The 25,319-nt window shown below is 55.2% G+C and overlaps 10 protein-coding genes across 10 annotated transcripts; 4 read left to right on the top strand and 6 right to left on the bottom strand.

The window, feature by feature from the left end:
* Positions 1 to 701: 701 nt before the first annotated feature.
* Positions 702 to 3,157, bottom strand: CLUP02_15888 (uncharacterized protein; the record flags this gene model as incomplete). The annotated part of the gene is made up of 3 exons (XM_049294812.1): positions 702 to 2,665; positions 2,796 to 2,979; positions 3,113 to 3,157. The coding sequence occupies 3 exons, from the start codon at positions 3,155 to 3,157 to the stop codon at positions 702 to 704; spliced, it is 2,193 nt and encodes a 730-aa protein (XP_049151959.1).
* Positions 3,158 to 4,300: 1,143 nt separating this feature from the next.
* CLUP02_15887 (uncharacterized protein) lies at positions 4,301 to 4,489 on the bottom strand (the record flags this gene model as incomplete). The annotated part of the gene is made up of 1 exon (XM_049294811.1): positions 4,301 to 4,489. The coding sequence occupies one exon, from the start codon at positions 4,487 to 4,489 to the stop codon at positions 4,301 to 4,303; it is 189 nt and encodes a 62-aa protein (XP_049151958.1).
* Positions 4,490 to 10,238: 5,749 nt separating this feature from the next.
* On the bottom strand, positions 10,239 to 10,505 carry CLUP02_15886 (uncharacterized protein; the record flags this gene model as incomplete). Its single annotated transcript, XM_049294810.1, has 1 exon — positions 10,239 to 10,505. The coding sequence occupies one exon, from the start codon at positions 10,503 to 10,505 to the stop codon at positions 10,239 to 10,241; it is 267 nt and encodes an 88-aa protein (XP_049151957.1).
* A 1,489-nt stretch (positions 10,506 to 11,994) lies between these two features.
* CLUP02_15885 (uncharacterized protein) lies at positions 11,995 to 14,643 on the top strand (the record flags this gene model as incomplete). Its single annotated transcript, XM_049294809.1, has 8 exons — positions 11,995 to 12,181; positions 12,238 to 12,837; positions 12,910 to 13,052; positions 13,254 to 13,288; positions 13,355 to 13,911; positions 13,975 to 14,140; positions 14,229 to 14,435; positions 14,520 to 14,643. 8 exons carry the CDS (start codon positions 11,995 to 11,997, stop codon positions 14,641 to 14,643), a joined length of 2,019 nt encoding a protein of 672 aa, XP_049151956.1.
* A 59-nt stretch (positions 14,644 to 14,702) lies between these two features.
* On the top strand, positions 14,703 to 15,227 carry CLUP02_15884 (uncharacterized protein; the record flags this gene model as incomplete). The annotated part of the gene is made up of 3 exons (XM_049294808.1): positions 14,703 to 14,758; positions 14,824 to 14,938; positions 15,009 to 15,227. The coding sequence occupies 3 exons, from the start codon at positions 14,703 to 14,705 to the stop codon at positions 15,225 to 15,227; spliced, it is 390 nt and encodes a 129-aa protein (XP_049151955.1).
* Positions 15,228 to 15,269: 42 nt separating this feature from the next.
* On the top strand, positions 15,270 to 15,874 carry CLUP02_15883 (uncharacterized protein; the record flags this gene model as incomplete). The annotated part of the gene is made up of 3 exons (XM_049294807.1): positions 15,270 to 15,644; positions 15,694 to 15,767; positions 15,841 to 15,874. The coding sequence occupies 3 exons, from the start codon at positions 15,270 to 15,272 to the stop codon at positions 15,872 to 15,874; spliced, it is 483 nt and encodes a 160-aa protein (XP_049151954.1).
* Positions 15,875 to 16,639: 765 nt separating this feature from the next.
* CLUP02_15882 (uncharacterized protein) lies at positions 16,640 to 17,557 on the bottom strand (the record flags this gene model as incomplete). Its single annotated transcript, XM_049294806.1, has 3 exons — positions 16,640 to 16,815; positions 16,997 to 17,077; positions 17,494 to 17,557. The coding sequence occupies 3 exons, from the start codon at positions 17,555 to 17,557 to the stop codon at positions 16,640 to 16,642; spliced, it is 321 nt and encodes a 106-aa protein (XP_049151953.1).
* Positions 17,558 to 18,370: 813 nt separating this feature from the next.
* On the top strand, positions 18,371 to 19,098 carry CLUP02_15881 (uncharacterized protein; the record flags this gene model as incomplete). Its single annotated transcript, XM_049294805.1, has 4 exons — positions 18,371 to 18,538; positions 18,601 to 18,803; positions 18,860 to 18,937; positions 18,981 to 19,098. 4 exons carry the CDS (start codon positions 18,371 to 18,373, stop codon positions 19,096 to 19,098), a joined length of 567 nt encoding a protein of 188 aa, XP_049151952.1.
* Positions 19,099 to 19,697: 599 nt separating this feature from the next.
* Positions 19,698 to 20,141, bottom strand: CLUP02_15880 (uncharacterized protein; the record flags this gene model as incomplete). The annotated part of the gene is made up of 1 exon (XM_049294804.1): positions 19,698 to 20,141. The coding sequence occupies one exon, from the start codon at positions 20,139 to 20,141 to the stop codon at positions 19,698 to 19,700; it is 444 nt and encodes a 147-aa protein (XP_049151951.1).
* Positions 20,142 to 20,566: 425 nt separating this feature from the next.
* Positions 20,567 to 24,842, bottom strand: CLUP02_15879 (melibiase; the record flags this gene model as incomplete). Its single annotated transcript, XM_049294803.1, has 11 exons — positions 20,567 to 21,499; positions 21,557 to 21,768; positions 21,833 to 22,109; positions 22,162 to 22,240; positions 22,459 to 22,474; positions 22,617 to 22,703; positions 22,765 to 22,803; positions 22,920 to 23,853; positions 23,935 to 24,226; positions 24,307 to 24,735; positions 24,811 to 24,842. The coding sequence occupies 11 exons, from the start codon at positions 24,840 to 24,842 to the stop codon at positions 20,567 to 20,569; spliced, it is 3,330 nt and encodes a 1,109-aa protein (XP_049151950.1).
* Between the last annotated feature and the right edge of the window lie 477 nt (positions 24,843 to 25,319).

Genomic DNA, 25,319 nt, shown 5'->3' with positions numbered 1-25,319 from the left:
CTGCGCCACAGCAGCTGACAGCACCTCCGGGGTCTCCACCCATCCACACCAAAAGTCCTACTCGGTAGTAGTGTAGATGCTCATGCTCATGCTCAAGCACCGCACTGCTCCCAGTGACAGTCAACCCGGGACCAAGACGAGGAGTGCGACGGACAGATGCAAGTGTGTGACCGGGGGGGGGGGGCTGCACGACGCGCCGCCGCGTGGCGCGCGGGCCGCGGAGGGGGGGCGGGGGGGGGGGGGGGGGGGGGGGGGGGGGGGGGGGGGGGGGGGGGGGGGGGGGGGGGGGGGGGGGGGGGGGGGATAAACCCGTGGACCCCTACACCACACCTCCATCTTCCTCGTGCAGCCTGTCCAAAGCCGCAGCCTAGCCATCCCCAATCAAGTCAACGACGTACGACTTGCTCTCCGACGACATCTCTTGATGCTTCCCTTCCCTTTGTCCAGCCCTGCTCTTGTTCCCGTGTTTCGCTCACGCGGTTGCCCTGTGTCTCCAAGCCCCTCCCGTACCCCTCGACCCTGGTCCCAAAGTAGTGACTCACTCCATCAATTCTTGACCAGACTTGTTGTGTTGCTTCCGGGACATCACGCTTGTGCCTCACCAGACGCGAAGCACCTTGCCTCCTCGGCCAGGTCGTCGTCGCTCACCTGGCCCGCCGCCTGTCAGGCACCCTCGCTCCCACCTAGGCGCCTCCGCGGCGTCAAGCCCGTTGCGCCCCGTCCCCGTATCCGCCACCACCGTATACTTGGTGACTTGGGGTGTGGTGCGCAGTCATGGACTGATACTGCTCTGCATAGGTAGTTGGTGCATGCATCGCTGGTATCGTAGGATCCCACCGTCCAGGAGCTGAAGGCGGTGTATGCTGGTTTCCCAGCGGTGTCTGGAGCCCGCCGCCGTATGAATGGCTCGTCATCGACCGACTATCATAGCTGCTGACAGCTGGTAGAGGTGCAGCGAGGCGTAGTCCAGATTGCCGCGGCGACACTGATGTGAGTGCGGGAGAAAGGTTGCGCGGTGGTCCTGTGGAATACGCAGGCCAGCTATGCGTGCTGCCGGTGATCGACCGCGGTGAGGTCAACCCTTCGTGGTGGTGGACTTGCGATGGAACGCCATAGGCACTGACATGGTCTGATGCAACAGTTGGGGCTGGCGGCGTCGGGAGCGGCGGGGGATACGCGTTGACCGGTGTGGGCGTCAAGAGGTGCGAGGCTGGAAGAGTCGATGAGGGGCTAGCGCTGTATTTGCCAATGATCTTCTTCAGCGCCGATTCCAAAATCTTCCACGGGAAAACTTTGACGTCCTTCTCAATGTTCCTCGGCTTCGGGTTCGGGAATCCCATGATGATCTTGAAGAATTCCTCCGAGTCGGCCTTGGCCTTGCTGACTGTCAAAGGCCTGAAGCCCTCGAGGTTGCGGCGGATGCGGTTCTTCTCCTCCACAGTGAACCTGGCTGGAGCAACGACAAGCTGTTCCAAGAGGTAGATAGTGTCCACAGACGTGACGTAACACTCGTTCTTCTCTGCCCACCAGATGCAGCTGATGCAAATACTGTTGGGTGGTCTCTCATTGACATTGACGGGTCGGAAGGTTGCCGTGAGCGTCGGTCCTGTCTGTTTCTTGCTGAACATGACGATGCGTCTTCGGTTGGACCACTCCTCGGGAGACCATTCGGTAGACATGGTATCGAGCTTGCCAACAATCTTTAGTTGAGCCTTGTTGGAATAAGATCCCCAGTGGTTGTAACCAGACTGCTGTCCGCCTCCCGGAGAGCTTGGGATCGAGCTGGTCCTGACAAGCAGAGGCATCGTGGCAGATGGCATCGGTAGCGGCGTCAAGCTAGGACGCGAGATCTGCGTGTGCGTGATGGGGGGGCCGGGCGTTCGTCCGTATGCCTGCCATCCGGCCATCGGCGGCCGCAACGGCGGGGGCACCGCTCGGGCGTAATGCTGCTCCGGGAAGGAGTCGGTTCGGTAAGCACTGAGCATGTTGGTATTGTTGTTGTCTTGCGAGAATGAGTTTCCATAGGGAGACTGGGCAGGCTGTTGCGGAGCTGTTGCAAAGTCGTACGTATTTGTACTGGCTTCGTTGCCGAGCTGAGTGCTTGCTGACCTGGGGGACTGATGTTGCTGTTCAGGTGACTTTGACATCTTCCTCGTGATGTTGTCTGAGCTAGCACCTGGGCCTGCTTCGTGATATACAAATTGACCCGCTGCCGCCTTGAACACTTCTTCGCCGTTCTCTGTTTCAATCAGGACCAAAACTGGCACGTTTTCGCTGGCACAGCTGGTGACCACAAATGACGGTGCATCGGCCGAGACAATGAACATGTAGCCGTTGCTGTCCTGAGATTCTTTGGTGGGTTGTGCCTGCACCTTGTTCGCGCCGAAAACGAGGGAGTAGAAAGGCGCCACGGTGAGGAGATCGTATGGCGAGTTGATCTTGACCTGCACTTTGGTGCCCGCCATTCCAGAACTTGGTTGACATGATACCACCGATGGACCTACACTGACAGACATGTACGAGCCCACCGCACTGTTGGCGGCAAAAGCTTCCTGGTTCATCTGGGCTGCGGTGAGCTGGCCTGCACCGCCGTGCTGCGCAGGGTAGGCTTGCGCTCCATATTGCTGATACCCGGCATCCTGATACCCACGGGACGAATCATACCCTGCAAGACACACGTTCGTGTTAGCCATAGCACTCCAACTGGGTGGATTGCGCCAAAACGCTCATGGGAACCGAAAAGATCACACAAAGTCCATCAAGCTCGCCTTGACTACAGAGAAAAAAAAACGTACCGTGGATTGGGCCTGGCTGTTGCTTCCCGTAGTGGGACATGGGGAGGAGACCGCCCGGCGGGGAGTCGCCCCGAAGGTCTCCGTTGGCCCTTGCGACTGCCTCTTCGTACTTGAGAGTCACCGTTTCTGGCGAGTCAAGGCCTTCCTCGCCGATGATTATTGGCCTTTGCGGGTGGAAGTCGGGCTGTTCTCGGTGAGGTACCCCTCGTCAGCTTTACCGCGCTCTTCAAGATAGCACGAGGCGTTGTCGAGTGATGCGGCCAACAACGTCTCGGGGGTGGCTCAACTCCACGTTGAGATTGAAAGTTTTGACTCACCTCGAAATGCTTGTAGGAAGCACACTCAAACTTCGCAGCAGACATTCAAGCTGTAGAAGAGGGTGCACTTGGGAAAGGATGCGTGATCTGGTGTCGGGGAAATGCAAACCACTGTTTCGGGAGCAGTGTTGCAACGACAGGAAAAGAGACTATGGCCTTGTGGGACCGTCGAGGGACAAAGGGAGGAAGGGAGAGATATGTCTTGAGATTGCTGTGATTAGAGTCCGGGCGAGTTTTGTTGAACAGGGCAAGGACAAGTGCGAGGGAAGGGAGAATTCCTAGTAGAGGAACGTCAGTCTCAGGATATTCTCCCGGCAGGATTGGTTTGAGACACCGTACTCAGATATGTGGATGGCGTATCCGAGCTGGCTGGTGGCGCTAGGAATTTGAGAAGATCGGCTGCTGTGATTATTGTGGAGGTTCGACGCGACTGGAATCGAGGAGCGAGCTGTAGAGGTCGGGCCGGGTGATGATACCAGGTTGAGAAGAGCGAAGCAAGTTGGAGAAATGGAGAAAGCGGGAAGGCTGAGAAGATACCCAGGAGCGGCAATCTTAAACCAAGCTCAGCTCTTTGAGGGCAGATGTTGCGCGAAGTGAACTCAGACCGATGCACCTGTCATTGGTCGCCGTGGCGCTGGCAAACCGAAATCTGAGATCAAGTTTCGGGACGACCCAAGAATTCCAACGCGTTGGTAACCGACTGAAAGATGCCGTGCTGGGACTGTTCATTGGCACGCAAGTCAGCCTGAATGCTCCCAAGGTGGAGCGTTGATGCTCCTTCGCAAGAACTGCTGGCTGGGGACGGCAAGATGCAGCGAGTGGCATGACGGCTTCTTGCTGGAGTTCGTGGCCATGCAACAGCTTGCAGGCAGAGGAAGGGATCACGTACTCAACCGTCTAGGCCGGGGTGTTCGCCAGTATTGTGTCCAATCAGGGCTAGAGGTTGTTGACAAACAGACTGAATCCGTTCACTATGCCAGAGACGTGGAGCTGAACCGTGCTTCGTTCGTTGGTCCTGTAGGCTGATGGCGAACCTGTTCGTGAGAACAAGAGAGTTAGAAACAGGCGTCCTTTGAAGGAAACAAGCTCAAAGATGCTGCAGCACTCGTGCGTTTCTTCGGCGAGAAGAGCAGTAGATTTGCGAGCGAGGTCCACCAAGCCAGAAGTGCCCGAATATCGGCTGTGAGGTTACTCACCGGGCATGAACGGGGTAGGCGAAGACAGAAATGGGGAAACTAGAAAGAGAGTAGGAGATGGGGAGTAAGAGGGAGAGACGAGACTGGGACTCAGAAAGTCAGACTCTGTCGCTGATTTTGTGGCGGGGGTGAAGGAGGTAGATGAGGAATGTTGACGAGGTACGGGGCAGTGGTGTTGCATTTCTCGCATACCCAGGTCTGTCTGATGGAGAGAGAGAGATAGCAAAGCCAGTCTGTCTCCCTGCAGGCCAGGTACGGTACGTGTGTTATGAGTGTTGAAGGGAAGACGACGACGACGAGTCTGTGGCGACAGAGAGGTTCGGCCGGACAGATCCACACGGGAGGGAACAGGGACCTTGGGAAGATGGATATTGCTTTTGGTCTGCTTGCCGCACTAACAGGAAGCTCACGTACCAATAGCTCCGTCTTGGGGATCCCGACTACCCTCCCTTACAGTAGTACCCCTCGTCGTTTCTTTTGGAAGAGGGCTCTGCGTCCTTCCCTAGCCAGTGGAGATAATCTGGTCCACGAGTAGCTTTTGGCGGAGGAGGAAGAAGCGGGCAAGGAGGGACTCAAGACCGGGTGGCATTTGTGGGGATGAGGGGAGGGGGGTGTGTATGGTAAGGGTACCTAGGTATCCGTACAGGAAGCAACCTGAACGTGGTTATGGATTCTTGTAGAGGACTGGCAAGGCTGGGCAGGGATAGGGACCACCGTTGGAGATGCGAGGTTCCAGTTGTCTTATGAGCAACAAGGTCTCATTCATCTGAAGAGAAAAGGGTGGGGAGCAGGAGTCAGTTGTTCATTGAGGAAGGGTGTTGCGCGTGTTTGAGTGGCTGTAGGTATTCGTGGATGGTGATGATGATGTATAGGAACCGCTTCAGCTGGCAAGAGTTGGCATGCAGTTGGGAGGAGAGACTTGCTTCATAGAGAATTTGGGGGTGTGGCAAGGGAATAAGGCTGTCGCTCAAGTTGGTGAATGGACTGCCCTTTTCTTGCTACCCAGACACCGTGGATAGGTAGCGTGGTAGCTTAACCAACTTGTAGCCCAAAGGCAAGACACGGGGCTGTAGTGTCAAAAGTGAGAAGCAAAAGAAGAGCGAAAGGTCTCTCATGCAGGGAGACTGAAGGGGAGAGACCGTTCGTAATAGGGAAAGAAGGAAACGGCCGTTGCAGGAAGAAGAAGGGGAATGACAAATGACAGGGAACATCGGGAAGCTCAGGGCGAGGGGCCTGGATCCATAGATGGGTAAGAAGAGGGCAGAAAAAGAGAGAAAGACTGAGATTGAGGACAGGAAAAAGGAATTATGGAGGGGACTTACTCGTCAAGATCGACCGTGATGAGCGGCAGCGCAGGAGAGGCAGTACCAGGGGATTGCTAGGTAAGTAAGGTACCTTACGTACAGATGATGTACAGCACAACCAAAAGACTCGCAAGAACAGGTGTTTCTATCCGCAGAGAGGTTTTGCGGTGTTGGTAGGCTTGGCGGGAAACATATAAGCAGTGAGGCGATCACCGCTTGTCACTTGTTGCTCGCGATATTGGAAAGATGCACGCTTATTAGGGCGGGAGAAGCTTCAGATTGACTTTTGCGTTCGGACAATAGAGGTACTGAGAAGAGAGGAAGCGAGAAAGAAAAGAGTGTGTGTGAGTGTGTGTGTGTGTGAGAGTGAGTGCGTGAAGGCGTGAGTGAGAGACAGACTGCGGGAGGGGGGTATCGTAGAAGAGAGTGAGAGTGAGAGTGTGAGAGAGGCTTGAGGCGTGTGTCGATCAACCGTAGATGGGATTTGATGTCTGCGAACCACGGATTAGCGTACTGTGATTGGCCATAGCTCCTGTGAGCAGCTGCAGCAAACCCAATGAGCGGGAGGGTTGGGATGAACGAGAGGAATGGCTATAGACCGACTGTGGCATGTGGCCAGGGTTAGGATGGACCGGGGCTCATCTAACGGCATGGAGGGGTGCGGTAATAGTGTGTGCAATCGGGATACAAGCGGCACGCTCCAGTGTCACTGGATCTGGCTTGGGATACTACCGACCGGCTGAGCCCTTGCATGCGTCCGTCCGCACCCCCTCAACCACCGGAGACCTTGCACAAGACCTGTCAGGCAATGTACAAGTGCGAATATACACACGAGGGATACCCCAGGCTAAACCAACCCGTCATCCAATACAAACCCTGTGTGCTCGTGCCTTTTGAAAACAGGGGGGGGGGGGGGGGGTTTGGGGGGGAATAGGGGGGGGGGCGGGGAGAGGGGGGAAAGTGGGGGGGGGAGGGCCCCGCGAGGTGGGAGAGGGGGGGGGGGGGGGGGGGCATTTGGGGGGAAATGACGGGGGGGCCAGACGAGAGGAGAAGATATGAGAGTGGCAGTCCTCCGTACAGTGAGAGAGAGAGTGTGTGTGTGTGTGTGTGCGAGAACTCAGAAGTGCATGAAGCAAGGTTGGTGAGCCCATGCCACAGATAGCGTAGCTGAAAGAGGGCACATTTTGCTAACATGGCACCATCATCATGGACACCTACCAAGGAAAGGCACGGGAGCCGGTGGAAGATCAGGTGTGGGGAAAAAAAATGGAGGAGATCGGGAGATCCGCATGGAGGGATGCAGCAAACCTGGCTATAGAGAGATGAGACTTACATCTGATTCAAAACTCAGAGTGAGATCCAGGGACCGGACCGGCTTAGACCTGATGTCTCTCACGATCGTCTTTGAGATAGGTATCTGGTCTGCGGCCTGCCCACCTCTAGCTAAGTATATCCGTAGATAGCGTACGATCAGCGTGCTTTCTGGAGGCTGAAATCCAATGTGCCAATGTCTGCGCCGGTCGAGCGTACAACAGCCAACAGCAGGGCCTGGGAGCGTTGGGTTTGGCCGGTGTCGTCCGCGGCCGAGATGAAAGCCGACGGAGATCTATGGAGATCTTGAGCCCAGCAAGGTATAATACTCCTAGGTATCCGTATCCGTACAGCAGGTACACTACTGGTACGGTACTGCTTCGCCTCGACCGAAAAAAGGTCGTTGGGGGTCAAATTACTCGTCGGTGTCGCTTCGGCTGCTCGGGCTTCCGGGGCGCATCTGCCAAATGACGATCTCTGATGCCGCTGCGGAGTGGGCGCAAATTGTCCCGACTGGGAGTGCTGTCAAAAAAAAAAAAAAAAAAAAAAAAGTCGCGATAAACGGTGAGGTACGGAGTACTCGGTAATGTGAAGAAACCCAGACAGAATTGCTTTGCACCCCCTGAATATGCTTATTTCTTCCTTCGCCTTGGTCTCAGAGGGTCGATCAATAACGCGTGATACTCTCTACCGGTAGCCTGTATTAGACAATCAAGAACTAATCAAGGGTGCTGGTGAAGATGGGGGTTCAAGCAAGGCTTGCGCTCTTCTCTGTTGCCGTATGGGTAGGTAAGTACACTTACGACACTGCCTCTCCTCTGAGCTGAGGTCTGCCTCTGCCTGTTGCCTGTACGCGAGCGTCAAGAAGACGCCGTGGAGTTTCTGTGCCTCACCGGGGGAGGGGGGGTTGAATCTCGGAGCTTTCCTGCCCTGCCCCTGGCATTTGCTGCCCTGCCCTGCTCGTTTCTTTCTCGATGTTTCCTGTCACCACTAATTGGTCAGCCCAATTGCTAATAGTGCAGGTGAAGCACTCGGCCCCGGGGGCGATCAGTGGATTCATCCTCCCGCTGGAGAATAGCGTGATTGTAACCTCGGCGGTGACAGAGAGGACTGTCGGGTCAAGTCGTTGTTTGAAAATGAGGGGAGCGTGTGCTGGAGACTTGACGACACTGATCATGTCAAGAATTGGTTGGCGATGCGCAGATGCACAAGGCATCGAAAGAGGTAGAGGCGGCGCCGTGTTGCTGCCATCTCAACCTCTTGCTTCAACCTTGGCTTCTTGATCTTCTCCCACTGCAGCCCATCGCAGCCCAGCCAAGCATGTTTGCAGGGCCAAGCCGGGGTTTCTCTGCCTTCAGTGGTGTGTTGACACTCGGGCTCCCCTCCATGTTCCCTACGCATACACTACTTGACTACCGCACTACACCCCCTTGCAGCCAGAAGGAGGCAGCAATGCTGCACTAGAGGCTAGAGACGGGATGATCGACGGCGGGAAGCAAGCCAGGCGACGACGCCTGTCGGATGGTCCAATAAAGCTAGGCGGCTTTGCAGACCCGGGCAGTCGACTGAGATCAAATCCCCGTCATTTCTGCCCGAGCAGGGCCCCCCAGCGCAGCTGAACGAACGCCCTGGTCGATATGCCTCCACAAGGACCCAAGTGCGTGAGTATGTATGTGTGCGTGTGTGCGTGCGTGTGGAGGGAAATGTTTGGGGGTTCCGACCAGAGCTGTCACCGAGGAGATCATCTAGTGAGCTGTACTGCCTAGGCCACTCTGTCGGTCGACGCTGATGAGGTTCAAATCTGGGCGAATCGAAACCCAAAACTCACCCATCTTGTTGTGATCCGTCTCGGACTACGAGCCAGCACTGTGTGTGTTTCCCAGGACTCGAAAAGCCATGGCAGTCTCCCGTGTAAGCCTTGACGGCGGGGGGCGGGACGGGTTGGCGCCATGACCGGCCATTTTATTGCTTGGGTAGAGCAGCGCAGTCAAAGATGGCTGGCTCAGCCGCCGGGGGAACGTGGAAGGGGTCCAGAAAAGAGAGTTCAAGACTCACGGCACAGAATTGGCAAGGCCTGGCGTGGCCTGGCGGCGTGGGCCTGTGAATTGGCGGCCGTCTTGTACGGGAATAGGCGGATCTGTGTCTGGCTATCTGCCCGCCTCCGCACGTCAACTCAACTTCTTTCCGTAGCGCCCGTGTCTCGCTGTCATGTCAGGCACAGACTTACTGTTCACAACCCAATTCCCCTCCCCGTTGGATGGGCCTTCTTCACGAGGTGCCTAGTGGGCTGGCTTGGTGGACTTGCCGCTGTCGGTTCGTTCCTAGTGGTTGTCGGAGAGTCAACAAGCGTGAGACTCGTGTCTGAGACGACTGCACCTAATTCCAATTGACGGGCGGTAGCTTGGGGTGAGATGGGAAAGGCGGGCGATGCCGCAAAGTGAAATGCGATGGGTCGATGACAGCCAGCAGGGGGGTGTGGGAGTTGTCGACGATGACGATGACCGATACCAGTTGGTGATGAAATCAGGACGGGTTGGGCTCCAGCAAATAGAGATTCCAGTGACCGTGACTAGTGTCGAATGGTTGGCTCGCAGTGGGCAGGCGATGAGATGGCTCAACGTCGACGATAGCCTGGGAACGGTTGCGGTCTTATATTCAACGTGGGTGGTTTTGGAAAGGTTGGTGGCTTCCCGCCGCGGCGTCCTCGCTAGACTCGGTCCAACATGGCAAAGATACAAATCGATGTCTTTTCGAACACGTTGGTGTAGCAAAGTACGAGCTCAGAGCGAGTACCGACGAACGAGCAGATGGCTGCATTCGCGGGCGACGCGAGAAAATGGCACACGGCCGCTGTCTACAGGCTCGAAGCAATAAGTGCCTGGCCTTGGTTGCAATTCTTTCGGTTGTCGTTGGTGCTTGCTTGGCTTACTTGGGTCCATGGGGTTTGTGTTACCAGCCCGACAGTCGGCCAGACGACATCTCGAGAGCGACCGTTCCGGAAGTGGAGCGGGCAGCCATTTGCCCATACTGTGTTGGGTGCAGTCACGGCCCCCATCCATGCCATTGGCACTGAAAACTAGCATCACAAAAGTGAGGACGTCCCAGTCCTGAGGTCCGGGGAGCGATGTGTGCATTCGTGAGGCAAGTCACACAACCTAACACTGCACAGGCACGCATCTAGCGGCCAGCAGCGGGTGTTACAGGAATTGATCTGGCGAGTTGCTCCTGCAGAAGACACAGTCGGCGACTCTCTTCAAGTTGAGTTGAAGAGATATTGAACGATAGGCGGCAAAGAAGGTGGCTACAATGACCCCCTCACAAAGCTTGGCTCGAGGCGCCCCTGGGTTGGTCGCCAGGACTAGGGTGACGACGAAGATGGTAATTCGTGACGGTAAGGCGACGACTGACACCGGTAGTGTGCAGAGTAGCGCAAGTGAGGCGGATAGGGCTCGTCTGACGGTCAAAGTTTGAGAGGGCCAACTCGAGTTGCCAAGATGGAGGCGACAGGACCATCAAGGCGAGGGTTCCTTCAGGCTTCAGGGGGCCAGGAGTCATGCCGTTGCCATGTTTGATGGACAGCATGACGGGCGAGCGAAGCTGGGCTAGCAATTGCAAGGCTAGGTACGGAGTAGGTATCGGGGCGTATGATTCGTACGTATGCGTACTTGATAGCGTACGTTTGGTCAGATAGACCAGGTTCAAAGCCTCGTGGGATCATTCCATTGCCCCCTTTGGAAAGACTCGGGTGTTTGGAGAAGACTGGATCGACGGCTAAAGGAGGATTACAAGGAGAACCCTTGTTGCAGATCTCGCAGACAGGCGGTGCGGCGGTGGTGAGCGGTAAGCACCCAATCTCTGGCTCGCGAATGCTGTTGCTGTGAGGTTGTGGGCGACATTGAAGGGGGCGGAGGGGGCGGAGGGGGGCGCCGAGGTAGCTACACCTACTTACTGCGTAGTGGCAGACAAGGCGGCGGCAGATGTAGGTACTCGGTAAGGTAGAAGCATGACAATTAGAGACGCATACGGCCGTGATGGCGGGGACCGTGAGGGAGGTAGGCGTGGTAGTTAGATGGTAGCGGAGCGTTGGAGTCTCAGTCTCAGTCTTCCATGTTGGTAAGTAAAGTGGTGAGAGGATTGAGGAAGAGGAAGAGGAAGAGGAGGAGCAGGAGGAAATGGTCCCATGGAATGAGCCACCATCCATGCCGTCTGTGTTGTGTCCCGTCTAAGGTACCTTATCGTCCATCTCGCTACCTTAGTGCGCGCGGGAGGAGAGCGACGGCGGGCGGGAAGGAGGAGGACAGACCTCTTCCAAGAATGGACGGACCTGCCCTGACCTGCCCTGACCTGAGGAACAAACTCGATGTACCTACCTTACCTGCCTTACACATGGAAGTCACGTCGGAGGCCGGGCCTTCCCTCCAGCCTCTAGGCACCTCTGTATCTCCCTCACTTCCATTCCCAGCAGTAAGGCAGGAACCCTGTCACCGATCTTTCCTTTCACGCCTTCCACATCTTCCATCTGAGAGCAACTGAGCCATCAAACATACCTTACACAGTACCTTAAGGTAGGTACGGAGTAGATAAGTAACCTACCTAAGGTACTCCGTAATGTACCTAAGGTAGGGAACCTAAGTAAGGTACCTGGCTTACCTAAGGTAGGTAAAGTCCCGGCCGCACCAACACCGCCCCCAAAGCCCCGACGTGGATAGCGCAAGGCAAGGGCCGCTGTCAGTCTGGTCCCGGCGGATTTCCAGCAGACATCAGGCGAGGTTCAGCGACCATGTGCCCTAGACTGCCATGGCGGCGCTGACTGTGCCGATAGTAACTCGCCTCCGTCCACTACCTACCTTGGGTAAAGTACGTAACGGACTGCTCTCTGCCTTACCTTGAGCTAAAGTAGGTAAGGAACAAAAGGTGAGAACAGTACCTTACCTACCCGTACCTGCTCAAGGCCGGTAAGGAAGGCACTCAGCGAATCCCTACCTACCCAAGGTACCTACCTAAGTAAGGTAGTAGTGAACCAAGACGTATCGATGTATGTACATTGCGAGGGTAAGGTAGGTAGTCATCTATGGAAGCGCGGGCAGGCACGCCATACGACGGCTTCCCGGTCTTTCCTCCCTGCCTCACTCCCTTCCTTCCTCGAATCTCTTCACCTTTCCACGCCATGGAAGGAAAAGGCCATGTGTCTAAACAGCCAAGGTACCTTAGATACTTCTCTCAAGGGCAGGAGGATCCCAAGTCAGGGTACCTGCCCAGTAAGATCTCGCACTTTTACATCCATGTGCCTCAGGTTACTTACTTCTGTGAAAAGTTGTCCGAAAACTATCTTCCTCCCTCACGGCCACCCTCAACCCAATATCGTCCTCCACCATAACCACCACGAGCAGCAACGCATCATCACCGCCACAAGTCCAACATCTGATGATTTCTTCCCCCGCTTCTGCCGCTAACACTTTCTTATTCCTTCATCGAGTCCCGTCCTGCAGGTCCCGGAGAGTAGGGTCCCCCCTGACATTTCCTCCTCACTTCTCGCCATCCTTTTGCGGCTTGCCCTCCAGTCGCCTCATCAAGCAAGCAACCAACAAGCTTCAACCATCAAGCTTTACCTTGGGCACTCTCCTCTCTGTTCATCTCCCTCTGCTGCTGCTGCGCCGCAACCTGCATTCTCCCTCGCCTGCTAGGGAGCGTGCCTCGCTAGTGTGGGAGCCAACGAGCCAACGAGCCAGCGAGCCATTCTCTGCAGCCCGCCGTTTCGATCCTCTTCCACATCCGACTTGCTGCTCATCCGCCTCCGCTTCGGCTACACTTGCACTTTGCTTGCTGGAAAAAGCATTCATCCCGAATTCGCCAAAACACCACGAGCCTCGACTCCCTCTAGAGTCTAGAGCGTCCTCCACGGGTACTCCACGAGGTCGACATGCCCCTCGTTAGTCTACCTCGCATCGAGGCGCCCAGCTAATCCCTCGGGTACTACTCTGTACAGGGCCATCCATGGACGGATCCTCCCGGACCCGTTGTTATCGTCATCATCTCGACTCCATCACGCTGTTCTCGTCGCTCTCTTCACCTCCCAATCCTCCCTGGCTCGCCATCTCTCACTCCATCCTACAACGCGAAGCCGCATGCGTGCTCCCTACTTACCCATGCACACCATGCGACAACGCTACCTAACACGCCGTCTTCTTCGTCTACTGGTAGGTATTCTATACAGTAAGTTAAGGTAGGCAGAGTCTGCGTCTGCTTCTGCTTATGCTTATTGACCTGCCCCAAGGGCTATTTGTACGTATCTCGCCCAACACAGTCGGCCGCCTTACGGAGTATTCCTAGGGCAAATACAATGCCGGCACCATTCGCCTACGGCCGTAACCATCGACCTCGGGCGCCTCCCTCTACTCGTTTAGATAGCGCCATCCACTTGCCATGCCTAGCAGGCTCAACACCATCATTAGCAACATTGGATGGAAGCGGACGAGACGCAGGCCACAGGCTCTGCCGTTCATGCTCCGGTCGGCCAACTGTCCGTTCATCATGGCACATCCGCCTGATGCCAATACGCTTGCGGGTGCGGTTGCGGTTGCGGTTACGGGTGCGGTTACGGGTGTGGCAGGTGTCCAATCATGGCATCACACCTTGGCTCCGACTTTGGCTCGCTTGGCTTGTCTCTCGCCACGACATTTACCATGGCCCTGGAAAGCGTGGTCTTCTTCTACCTTAGTCCAGCCAATCTCGCGCGACACACACAAGCCCACCTTGCCTGCCCTCTCACCGACGGTCTCTCGCTTGTTACCGTTTTACCACTTCATCTTTGGTGCAACTTTGCCCACTTGTGCCCTGGTACAATCTTCCCTAACGCAATCCACCTGCTTCGTCCTTGTCACCATGTCCTATCCGCCCGGCCATGTCTTTGATATGCAAGTCATCCCGCCAGGGTGGGAAGGGGCAGACAATCGGTACCTTGCCTTCATTGCTGCCTCGAGGCCCGCATGTTGCAGATTCGCTTCCGAGAACTAAGGTAGGAAACTCGACATGCTGATTTGCGTGATGCGAGACATTTCTACTCGGGCCCACCTCGTGGCCGTAACGGAAGGCCCAGGACCGTGGATCCAGGACATCATGATGAATATTTCCTTCTATTCTCGACCATATCAGTTGAAGGCCATGGTACGCATGATGTTGTCCGTAGTCCACGGTCACGGCAACGGGGGCGACGCTACGTGAGCACTCGAGGTAATTAGATGAGGCATTCTCTAGGCTTTGGCAAACAGGACAGAGCCGTTGCTTGAGAGCCTAAACGCGAATTAGCGCTCCCCCGAACCTGGCAGCTGAGCCCCTCAAACATGCTACCCATGGGCCATTCCTTACCATGTCTTGGGTTGCGTCATCTGAGATAGCGTTCACCAACAACGATGCCGAACAGGTTCAAGAGAATGGATTGCGACCCTGTTGCTGTCGACCGCCTGTCCGACCACAGGCCAATGTGCGGGAGCGCGTTGCGGCACTGAACGCCCTGTTTGTTGAGACGGGGCTATAGGCATTGGGAGTTACCTAATCCGTTTTCCCAGAAATTCTGTACCTACTCCTTGATTCGCATAGCAAAGTGCCTTGCTGCTGCATGCATAACCATGGATACGCTACATTCCGGTATGGTGAACTTACCAAGTTACCAACTGAGCTCTGGAACGACGTGTTTAGCCGCAAAAGCGTCTCGGCGGGGTGAGGGCGATGATCGCGAGAGAGAGAGAGAGAGAGAGAGAGAAGGTCTCACCTAATAAGATCATGCACCTCCATATTGGCCTTGAAGCAGATCTTGCGCTCACCCTCGCAACACCCTCGTCTGATACGACCGCTTTCTTCAACGCCTGCTACCATCAAACTGCTGTGCAACACCATTCTCCAGTGCGGGAGGCGGCAATGTGGTTGATCGTGCTCGAGACACCATGATTGGTCTGTGTTCCGAGCTGAGCTGGGAGAGAGTCGTGGTTGGTATGCCGAGCATGCGGCCTTGTGCCACAGTCATGTCGTTTGGACAACTCCCTGGGGCTCAAAAGAGAACCTTGCTTGCTCATCCATGGTTACTTTCAGCTCGGTATGTTGGTACAGTCCTCGGCTTGCATACGGATAATGGCTGCTGCCGTGTCTTCACTCTCGCTAATCTACTCCAAGTATGGCCTTGTTACCAGCACAGCAGCCACACACTTCGGCATAACCACGTCTCTGGGTTCTTTCGCGCTGTTGCCAACGCTCTTGGCAGCCTCACAAAAACCTCCAATTCATGCAATGGCGACCTTGTTTGTCACATGACGGCATGTAGAGGTTGAGCAACCCTAAGCGAGAAAGTGAGCCATGGCCTTGATTTTCCTGCTCCTTCAAACTTGTTATTCAAGAGACGGCTGTCATAATCGGTATCTGGGCTCGACGTACCCAACAGCAGAAAGACGTCGGACCTCAAAAAGGCAGTATACAACTTACCTCGATGGGACCGTTTCCTTTACGCCACAGTATGACAGCTTGATCATTACCTCTCATGCGCACTCGGCAAAAGACGTTATACGACGTGTGCCCCGGACTACCTGTGCGACCTTGTTATGCGAGTTCAGCCAATGCACTGATTTGTCCACGAACCAGTCCTTCGGATACTGGTTCGTGGATCGAAGACACCAGGCTCGAAAGACTTGTCTCAACTACCCGCCCCTAACTGCTGGATCTGAGGGGAACTTCGTGCTGCTTGCCGTCGAATAAGGCACATGCCGGGCGCACACCTCAAAAGATCAATACCAACTTTATGCTCAATGACTGCAAGATTCAGGCGCTTCGCCAGCTGTGTTTTGCATATCAGATTGCGTGCGCAATCGATTGTTGGGCAAAGTATCCTATGTATCTTCAAGTCCTCGACTCAATTGACGCTGCAGCATAGCACTGCTTTCTCTGGGCAGCGCCATCTCACATAAACTTTGTTGATGCAGCAATTCCAATTACGACGCGCGACAAGTCCCCGGCAGCATTTGGACTTAGCACTTGACTTGTCGCCTGTCGTACCGGACGAGATTATCCCTGTATTCTGGCTCTAATCGGTAACGGCAGCATCATCTTCTCGACGCGATTCTAGAGCTCGTGGTAGAACCCGTGATTCCAGACGACTTTGAGCGGGCGCCAGGATCGTAGCACGACAGTATGGCACGCAAATGACCTGGTCGCACCGTTCAAGTCTCTGGAAGCTCTGCGGGTTGCCGTCAGCATACCTCATCTCGGTTTGTTTTTCCACGATCCTGCAGCAAGGCGTGTGCAACCAATCAGCAAAAAGAAAGGAACACAAGAGGAACATCTTCTGTGTAGATGCTCGCAAAGATGTGTTGCGTCGCGTTGCGTTTCCGTACTCTATACGGAGTACCGTGACTACCGTACCTCACTCTCGTTTAGACCTGGTCTGGTGACACGACCAAATTTTCTTTTACTCAGGATGACCATGCTGGCAATGCTGGAGTCGCCCCCGACTCCCCGTTCGTGTCATGTCAGTCGGCCAAGAAGAACTTTCCAAGATAATATGAGAAAGTGGAGAGATGTTGGAATAAGAAACGAAGGCGTTTCGTGGCGTTGGGCGTTACTGGACTAGACGTGTCGTGAGGAGCTAATTCAGCGTGGGGATGACCAGCATTCGAATTGTTTTGCGAGTCTATCGACCTATTCTGTCGCCATTTATGTGGCCCAAGACGATGCTAACAGGCTAACCGGATAGCTAGCTCATCTACGAAAGTGTCATTGTCAAACTCTAGGCCTCCCTGTTCGGTAAGTCGTGCCTCTAGCGACGGGACATCATCAAGCCCGTGGTTTACGCAGCCAAGGGTGCCACGGGCAGCCGCAGCGCCAACACGGCTTGGCTCATTGCGTTGGACTGTGGACGCAGTGGGCCAAGGTACGGACACAGTTGATTGCGATATCTTGAGCGACATAGCACTAGCCTGCCGTGCTTCCAGATCTTTCAGGATCCCGGTCGCTTCTTCCCCTCGACTCTTCAGTCTCACTCTCATGTGAATATGGGGGTTCACGAAACCCAATGGCTTGGCTTGGCTTACCCGTGAAGTTGCCGCTCACAATCTCGACTGGGTCTTCCTCTACCGCACACTTTCTGCCATCCACGCGCGGCGTGCCTGGTGCTATTGGTCCCGCGTTGATAGCTCATTAGCCTCACCGGTTTTTGTTTGATTTGCGACCACGTGGGAGGAGTAATGATCGCCAGGACTAGCCCCTCGAGGGCTACGTTTCGCGTTTCCGTCGTGCCCAGAATGGGTCGACCTCCAATGATCCAGAGTGCTTCAAATTCCAGGCCTAGTCGAGCTTACAATCACGCGGGAGAAGCGGGCAAATTGCTCTGGGATGGTCGTCGCTCGAGACTACCTAGACGAACGACCAACCTAGTCAATAGTCCCTCGGGAACGGGTGACCAGCGACGACGACACAGTAGAGATCGACGACAAGCATTACCTTGCCTTGGCTCTTGGGGACGACTCCATCCGATCGGCCCAGAACTGTAAAAGCTAGGGTGCAGGGGGGAGAAAATCTCCCAACTCACCGTTACTTTGGGGAGGGGCGAGCCAAGACGGCGAGCCTGCCAGTACATACTTGTAGAGCATCATCAGGAATAGGCACAATGCGCAGGAGACGAGTTCCCCCTAAGCCGCCCCTGGTGGCATCTGCATGTTCCCGTACACCGACACAGGTTTATGGCAGAGAGCGGTGGGAAGCTGCATCATCTCGAGCAAGTATGTTCATCAGATGATGCAAAGAGCTTGAACATGCGGTCCTTGCTTGCCGCGCTTCACGCATACTCCACCCTCATCGACTGCCGACCTGACCTTGCGGCCGTGTCTGGCTGATGGTTCACTTCCGATGACGGAACAGATGGTTGCCGCTCCTCAATATAGACTGGAGAATCGAGACCAGGAATATCTACCCAAGATCCGTGGTACGGGTCCCCTTGAGCCAGTCTGCCGCCCCAGCTGCTCAGCGCGACATCCGAGGGCGGGGGATACAAAGTCGGACACCAACTCAACACATACGTCTACTCTTTCTTAGATCCAAGGTGGCATGCCTAGCTGAGGCGCAAACCGCGCTCGGTAGCCCTGCCACTGCCTCCCTTCTGGGTGGGGGCTGGATGACACCAAACGAACAACGGGATCTACGGAGTACGCGATGGCGCTTCCTAATTTGACGCGTCCTTCGAACAGACTGAGTCCGGGTAACCTAAATATACTGCACAGTATTACATGCTTTTTCTGGCTTCCTTTTGGCTGCATGACCTGGATGGAGACTCTGCACAACGGTTCGGTCCCAGCACGACGGCTTGGGCGATGTTCTCCAGGGAAGATACGAGTCTGACGACATTGCTGCAAGGCATGCCACTCAATCCCAAACCGCACGACCTTCGTACCTCACCATCGCGCCTTTCCATGCCTGCTAACTCATACGAGGTATCACTGTCCTCTGTAGCGCAATCGGCTCTTTGGTGGTCGAAAAAGTATAGCATGGGTCACCGTGGCTCTCACAACAGCCCTCTGGGCTCTACCACCAATCTCTCGGCCAGGCATGTCACCAACACCCTGCAGGTCTCGATCAGAGTCAGTCTCGCTCGTAAAGGTCCTCTATTGGTCCAACCTCTTATGACCACCTAAGCCCCGAGGGAGTGAGGCGTTCTGCTGTGCCCTCGCGGCGATCCCACTCCTGGTTTCTTTTCTCTCGCTCCTTGTCTCTCCCTCACACCTTCTCCTCATGTACGGATGTACCCGAGAACTGTGACCTTCCACAGAGCAGGGAGTTGATCTTAGACCAACTCGAGGCGTGGTATTTGCGAAGCTCAGTGGGGAGCCCCAGGGGGGGCGTGGGGTGTGAAGAAAGCAGCTACCTTATGTTACTGCAACGCCTCGGGCCACATCTTGCAGCCTCTTTAGTTTGCTTGGCTTCTCAGCAGATCAGACGCTCCTCACATCTGCAAGACCTGTTGACAAATTCTCCTCAGGGTTGTGGCTTTTCTTGGAAAGAGGGGCTGACTCGTTACTTCAGCTGTCGACTGAACGGCCAGGCACTTTTGCGGGTGACACTTGATCAGGGACATCGACTGCAGCTCGTCCGTATTGTGGCTCAACGACATGTACCCCCCTCGAGCGCGATATGGCTCTAGATTGAAAGCCTATGGAAGTATTCTTTCCAGGAAACCTAGCAACAGCCCATGACTTTTTCGTCTCCAGTGACGGCACTTTACTGTGAGATCTTTCCATGGAACGTTTCATGGCTATGATGTTCCCATATCAGGATGCCGATCCGGCTTCATCACCTCCGCGGTTTCCAATCGATCGAAATCGCCAGGGCTGACTGGGCGAGTGGTCGAGGGATGAACATCGACAAACCCGGGGGGGGGTTTACCGCTCACCTCGGCCAACCTTTCATCCTCTGACAACGGAGCTCTCTCCTCTTTCTCTGGAGGCCCCTGGAGGAGGGACGACGTGACGACTTTTGTCCGGGGGCGCTTCGGGATCGAGACACGACATGCTTGAATAGGCGAGTCCGGATGCTCGGCGGATCAGGGGCTCGGATCACGCTCGTCCCACAATACATGTAGGCTGTTCCGTCAAATTGGGTCCAAGGAAGACGCAAGAAAGAAAGCGAGAGAGGGAATAGCTTCCTTGGAGTCTCCGTAGAGTACCATGTTCATTGCACCCCGGATCATATCGACGCGCACTTCGCCTGTTCTTGCCTTGCCTTTCTTGATAATGGCATTGTTCACCACGGTGAATCGGGTCGCAGGGTTACAGGTGAGTTTGGAAAGCGTAGCTCAGAGTCAGGTGAAGAGGGGGTCAACAGAGGCCCCGGACATGATCGGAGTGATATTGGCTCCCTACGCGGGGCTTCTGTGGTCTCTGCTGGATAGTCAGGTTGTCTTGGAAAGGGTGTTGTTTGTTGGGCTTTAGCTTTGGGCTCCTGTCGTATGTCGTAGATGTTGTCTCGCAGCGGCGACGCCTGGAGGCTTGGGTGAGTCCGTATGTGCCGGTCCGAGCCCGATACGACTGCGTCTGTGGCGGAAGTTGAACCAAGGCAATCTCTGTGGACGTTTCTCTTGGTTGGTGTCTGTTGATTTTTGAGGTCATTGTCGTCTGATAAGGGAAGAGCTAGGCTTGATGTTGAAATCGCCGTGAATATCCAAAGGGATTTGGTGTTGCCTTGCATCGTGTAGTAGATGAAGACGTTGCTTACTTACTTCGTCGGGGGAATTCTCACCTCGTGGCCCCTATTTGCAATTTTCTCCTGACCTTGAAGTGAAATTCCAAGTAGTTCATAGATTCTTCACTTGATTTCACTCATTACTGGAAGATATGTTGGCTTTTGAGATTCGATGATGTCACCTGCCAATGAGTTTTGAGGAATAAAGATGATGTTAAATGACCTTCTAGGTTTATCAGAATCCGCTTTCTAATTTCCTCTTCTCGTTTGAAATACTCTTATCCCTCTATAAACGCAATTATATTTCACAGGATTGATGTTCATCTCACATCTTGATCCATTTCCACCTCGATGATCATAATAGAGCGATCGCTGCCGTTTCCAATCATCCAAGTTTTCCTCAGCTTCCACGTTGAAGGTTCCAAGTCACTTCAAAGTTCGTCCTTCACAGCTCTTTGCGTACGGTCATGACTCTTAGCCTTGAAGCCATCTCCAGGTTGCGCGATTCTCCGTAAACGGAATACCTTGGCCGCATGGCTGGGCACCGAAGCCTTCAACACACCTCTGGCCTCGACTTCGCCAATCTTTTGGCCAAACAGCCTCGGGTCCTCCTTCTCCAGACCGAGGGCATAAGGCGTCTCGGTAGCATTATACCATTCGGCATCCCGTAGAATCTTGGCCCGCGCGTCGTGGCTCTCGGCTGCGAATAACGACTCTGCCGTCTCCGTAGGCATCCTATCGGCCCAGAGATCGTGAACAGCCCATTTAGACTTGACCTGCGGCGCCGAGCCACCAGGCCCATCTGCCACGAAGATCTCCGCGAGCGAGGACTGCATTTCAATATCCGCGCCGGCGGCGTTGAGCAAGATGACGACCTGGTCTCCGTTCTCCAACCGCCCACTCCAGACCTGTGCTTCAGCAACGCCAAACTCGTCCGGAACCAGATCCCCTCCGACATCCCTCCTCACCCTCAACGCGCTGCGGCCGTGAGGATCCTGACTGATGGCGATGATGGCCGGGTTGTTGACAATACTTAGCGCCTCGGCGGGCATATCCCGCAGATCGTTGCCGAGCATCAGCGGCGACTTGAGGGCGGCCCAGAGGGCGAAGTGCGCCTTGTACTCCTCGTCCGTCATGCCGCCCTGGCCGACCTCGAGCATGTCGAGGTCGTTCCAGCCGCCGGGGATGCCGCGGTCGGCGAAGGTGGCGACGCGGTTGATGATGAAGAGGACGGAGCAGTGGGTTCCTGGCGCGACGCAGAAGGGGTCCGAGGCCTGGTTGCAACTGCAGAGGTCGTCGGGACGGGTGAAGGCGTCGTAGATGTCGCCTGACATGCGCCATGCGTTTGAGATGGACATTCCCCACTGCTAGAGTGTTAGTAAAACAAATACAGAAGTCATAGACATGTGATGGTAGCGAACTGTGTGAACGTAGTCTTCGCCCCAGTTGCAGAGACTTAGGGCGATGGGGCGGCCCGTTGCGTTGAGGGCATCAGCCATGACTTTGAACCTATTGAAGGAGATTTGCGGTGTTCCCATGCGGCCCATATGGTAGCAATTGTCGTATTTGAGAAAGTCGACGCCCCATGACGCGAAGCTCTGAGCATCGTCGTGTTCATGATCGAGAGAGCCCGCTGCCTTGCGTCAGTATTGTTCATCAAAGCACCATCGTGATAGAAGCGAAAATGAGATACTCACCAAATCTGGCACAAGTCATCTCGCCAGCACTCGAGTACATGCCATATTTGAGTCCCTGGCTGTGAAGATGGTCCGAAACGTATTTCAGTCCGTTAGGAAACTTTACGAGATTTGGCTGGAGCTTTCCCTTGGCATCGCGACCATTCTCATCTTGCCAGCAGTCATCCAGTACTACGTGATTGTAGCCCAGATCACGGAGGCCCAGGCTGACGACACGCTCTGATGTGCCCAGGAGGAGGTCTTCGGAGACGTCGCATGCGAAGGCATTCCAGTTGTTCTGATGATTGTAAGCTGAAGTCAACACTCCCGAGCAGGTTCTTGTAACTTACCCAGCCCATCGGAGGTGTATCGGCCAGTCCATTGCTGAGAGCGGCAACCCGTCCAGCGGTTGCGATCGCGGCCGCAAGACTGAGCGGTTTATATGACATCTTGTATTCAAAGTTCGGACGGCAGAACCGAAAACCGTCTCTACCTCACTCTCAAGACTTTGATAGGAGCGACGAGAACTCAATGTCGGCACCTTCTTATACAGATCATAGCATGGAGAAAAGTGGCATCGTAGATCCATTCAACCCCGCCATCGTGGCCATCGCACGTTCGTTCTCATGCGTCGCTCTCCGACTTACATGATGCCCGTTCCCGCTGCCAAAGTGAGGGGCTTAGAGGGGTCGACATCAGACGGTGAGGTCAAGCCAAGACGAACATGGGGCGGAAAAGTCGTCGAGTTTCCCGCCTCTTCTCCGCAGTGTTGCAGCAACGACCCTCTCGAGTCATGCAGGCGCACCCGTCAGCCAACCGGCCTGGACGCCGATGGGACGAAAATCACCGGCCGGAGAGGAGACATCATCGGAGGCCAAGACGTACCCCGCCACTGGGCAGAAGATGTGTTGGTTGAACGGTGTATTTCTCGGAGTCAGAACATCGCGACTTACCCCTGTCACGAAGATGAGCCGCTTCGGGAGTTGCTTTGCCTGTCACATGTTGCAGCAAACATACTATTCAAGTCCACTGCACTGACATAATTGTCTCCATCACCGGGCCAAGAGTCCGGAAGCGGTTTCCCAGCTACGCTACACAGGTCCGGCACCCCTCACCGGGGGCCCGTCCATCCACAATGACTCCATCGCCTCCCCGTCTCCGCGTTCCTTTTCTTCCATTGGCTCCGCGAACTCAACCAGGAACCTCAACATCCAACGGTCCAGAACGAAACTCGTGTCGATGCTCGTACGTGCCGTCTGATGGAATGCTCTTAGACGGCTGATGGCCCGGTCAGTAGTAGGCCAGTAACACCGTAGCTGCATCAGCAACTCGAAATTTCTCTCCAGGCGCCTCCGAGCCACACTGATATCCGCCTCATCCCCGCTGAACAAGAGTGTGTGAATCTGTACCGTCGACGCAATGACGAGTACATGCGCCGTCATCGTGTACCGCACGTCCGACCCGGCTGTTGTCTGGGCGCGGTAGACCATGTCACATAACCGAGCCGCGTGTTCCTTGCAGCGCTTCGCGTACGAGTCCCTCCTTGCGACAGAGGCTGAGGCAGTGGGGTTGATGGCTGTCGTCGTCGCCGCGCCATAGAGAAACTGGTAATACAAGAGCTGGCCAAAGTGGTAGTAGCCTAGGTAAACGGCCGCAAATGTCCGGCCCTGGCCCCGGGCCGCAAACCAGGCAAAGTTTTCCGGGGTATCACGCATATTCGCCGGGAGTGCGGCAAGCCAGTCTTCCATTCTTATGCTTAGAGACTCAACGCCCTGCTCGAGGACATCCCAGGTAGGATTATCCGCAACGCAACGCTGGTTAAAGTCGTTGACATCCAACAGGATCCTGTTGAGTCTCACCATCTGCGAGAGGAGTTGAGAGCTTTGAGCGGCCGATGCCGTACCCGTTACTCCGGGTCCGCTGCGGCTCAACGAGAGAAACGGTAGATCGTCCATCGGCAAGGGGATATCGGATCTCGCCGGGAGCAGCTTGGGTAACTTCACCGCAGTGGAGGACCACACGTCGATCATGCAGAGCGACCACTAGACTGGGAACCGACCTGTCAGCTTTGAGTTCGTGCCTTGCATAACACAGTTACAGATGAACGTGGCCAACGGGTAAACAATGGGAATAGGAGGCTCAATCATACCCCGTATGTTGATCTCTCGTTCCAAGAGACTGGTAGCCGGTCTTCCTGGCAGGTCCAGCAGCTGCGCCATGCGGCATGCGACGCCGTAGTAGATGTTTTCCGATTCTCCATCGCCATTGGCAGTCAATGCTGCCCCTATCAACACGCAGAGTTGTATCGTTGGGAGAGATACATCACGTAGGTTTAGAAGTGCCTCGGCAGCTCGTATGTAAGCATGGCTTCTGTCTCGGGGGTCAACATCTGCAAACTCCGGGTCGGTTGAGAATCTACGGTATCATTAGAGTTGTGGTTTATCCCATCTCATCGGATCCACTTGTCCTGCCTGGCAGCATACGAAAAGACGCACCTCGCAGATAGCGCGCAGATACCAAAAAGGATGCTGGGGTGCACTCGGTCGCCGAGTGCATCCTCAATGAAACTCGGCCGATGGAAGAGGGAATGGAACTGGTCATGGATGTAGTCAAAGTAGAGTCTGACGAGGTCCAGCCGGACCGGCAGACTGGGCAGTGCGGCGGCGGCATGTGAAGTGGTCTCACAACGGGTGCACCAGCCACCACTTTGAGATGCAGACGATGCACTTTCGGCTGCTGCGCTGTGACTACTTTGCTGATGTACGGATAGGTTCCGCTCTTCTACCAGGCGTTCTTTACGCTGATTCTCTCGTTGCTCATCGTAGCCTCCCTCGGGCGGTCTTTGATCGCATTTGATGCCCCTCTCGTTGCAGTAAACGCAGTCAATGAGGCCCTCGCGAGTTTGACACTTACGCCTGCGGGCCCTAGGTCATTTCTCGTCAGATCACAAGGCGGCATGAAAGTGCCATGAAAGGTCCAAAATGGGACGAGTATGTTACCGGCACGCAGCACAAGCCGAGGGTTTCCGCATGCCAGCGGGGCTGGGAATCCCCTCGGACTGAACACCGCCCTTTGGTTGCGTATATGTCGTGGTCTTGTCCGCAGCAAGAAAAGGAAGCAAAGAAGAGGGGGCGATTGCAAGCAGCAACTAAAAGAAGCGCAATACTCCGTCAGGAATCCCGATTTCTTCCAAAGATGACTAGGGTTGTATCCCACCACGCGGTGGTTACCCGGCCGAGTTGGTTCGACCGGGACTCGAGAGACTCAAGAACCCCCTCCCCTGCCGGGCGGTCTACCACGGATCGGGAAAAGGCGGCGGGAAACGTGCGGAAAAGTCGCTCAAACCTTGCCCTGGACATCTGATCGGTGACACCCACAAGCCGTTCGACGAATGATCGCGTCGCTTTGCTTCCCCAAAAGTCCCGACCGACCCGTTGCTCCTAACCCCAGAGAATTCCCCATGGGACCCTCATATGATACAGCAGACTTTGAACTTGTTGTACGACGT

The sequence above is a fragment of the Colletotrichum lupini genome, chromosome 8 (genome assembly GCF_023278565.1).
Source record: "Colletotrichum lupini chromosome 8, complete sequence".
Classification (NCBI taxonomy): domain Eukaryota; kingdom Fungi; phylum Ascomycota; class Sordariomycetes; order Glomerellales; family Glomerellaceae; genus Colletotrichum; species Colletotrichum lupini.
This window is presented reverse-complemented; position numbering and strand designations above follow the sequence as displayed.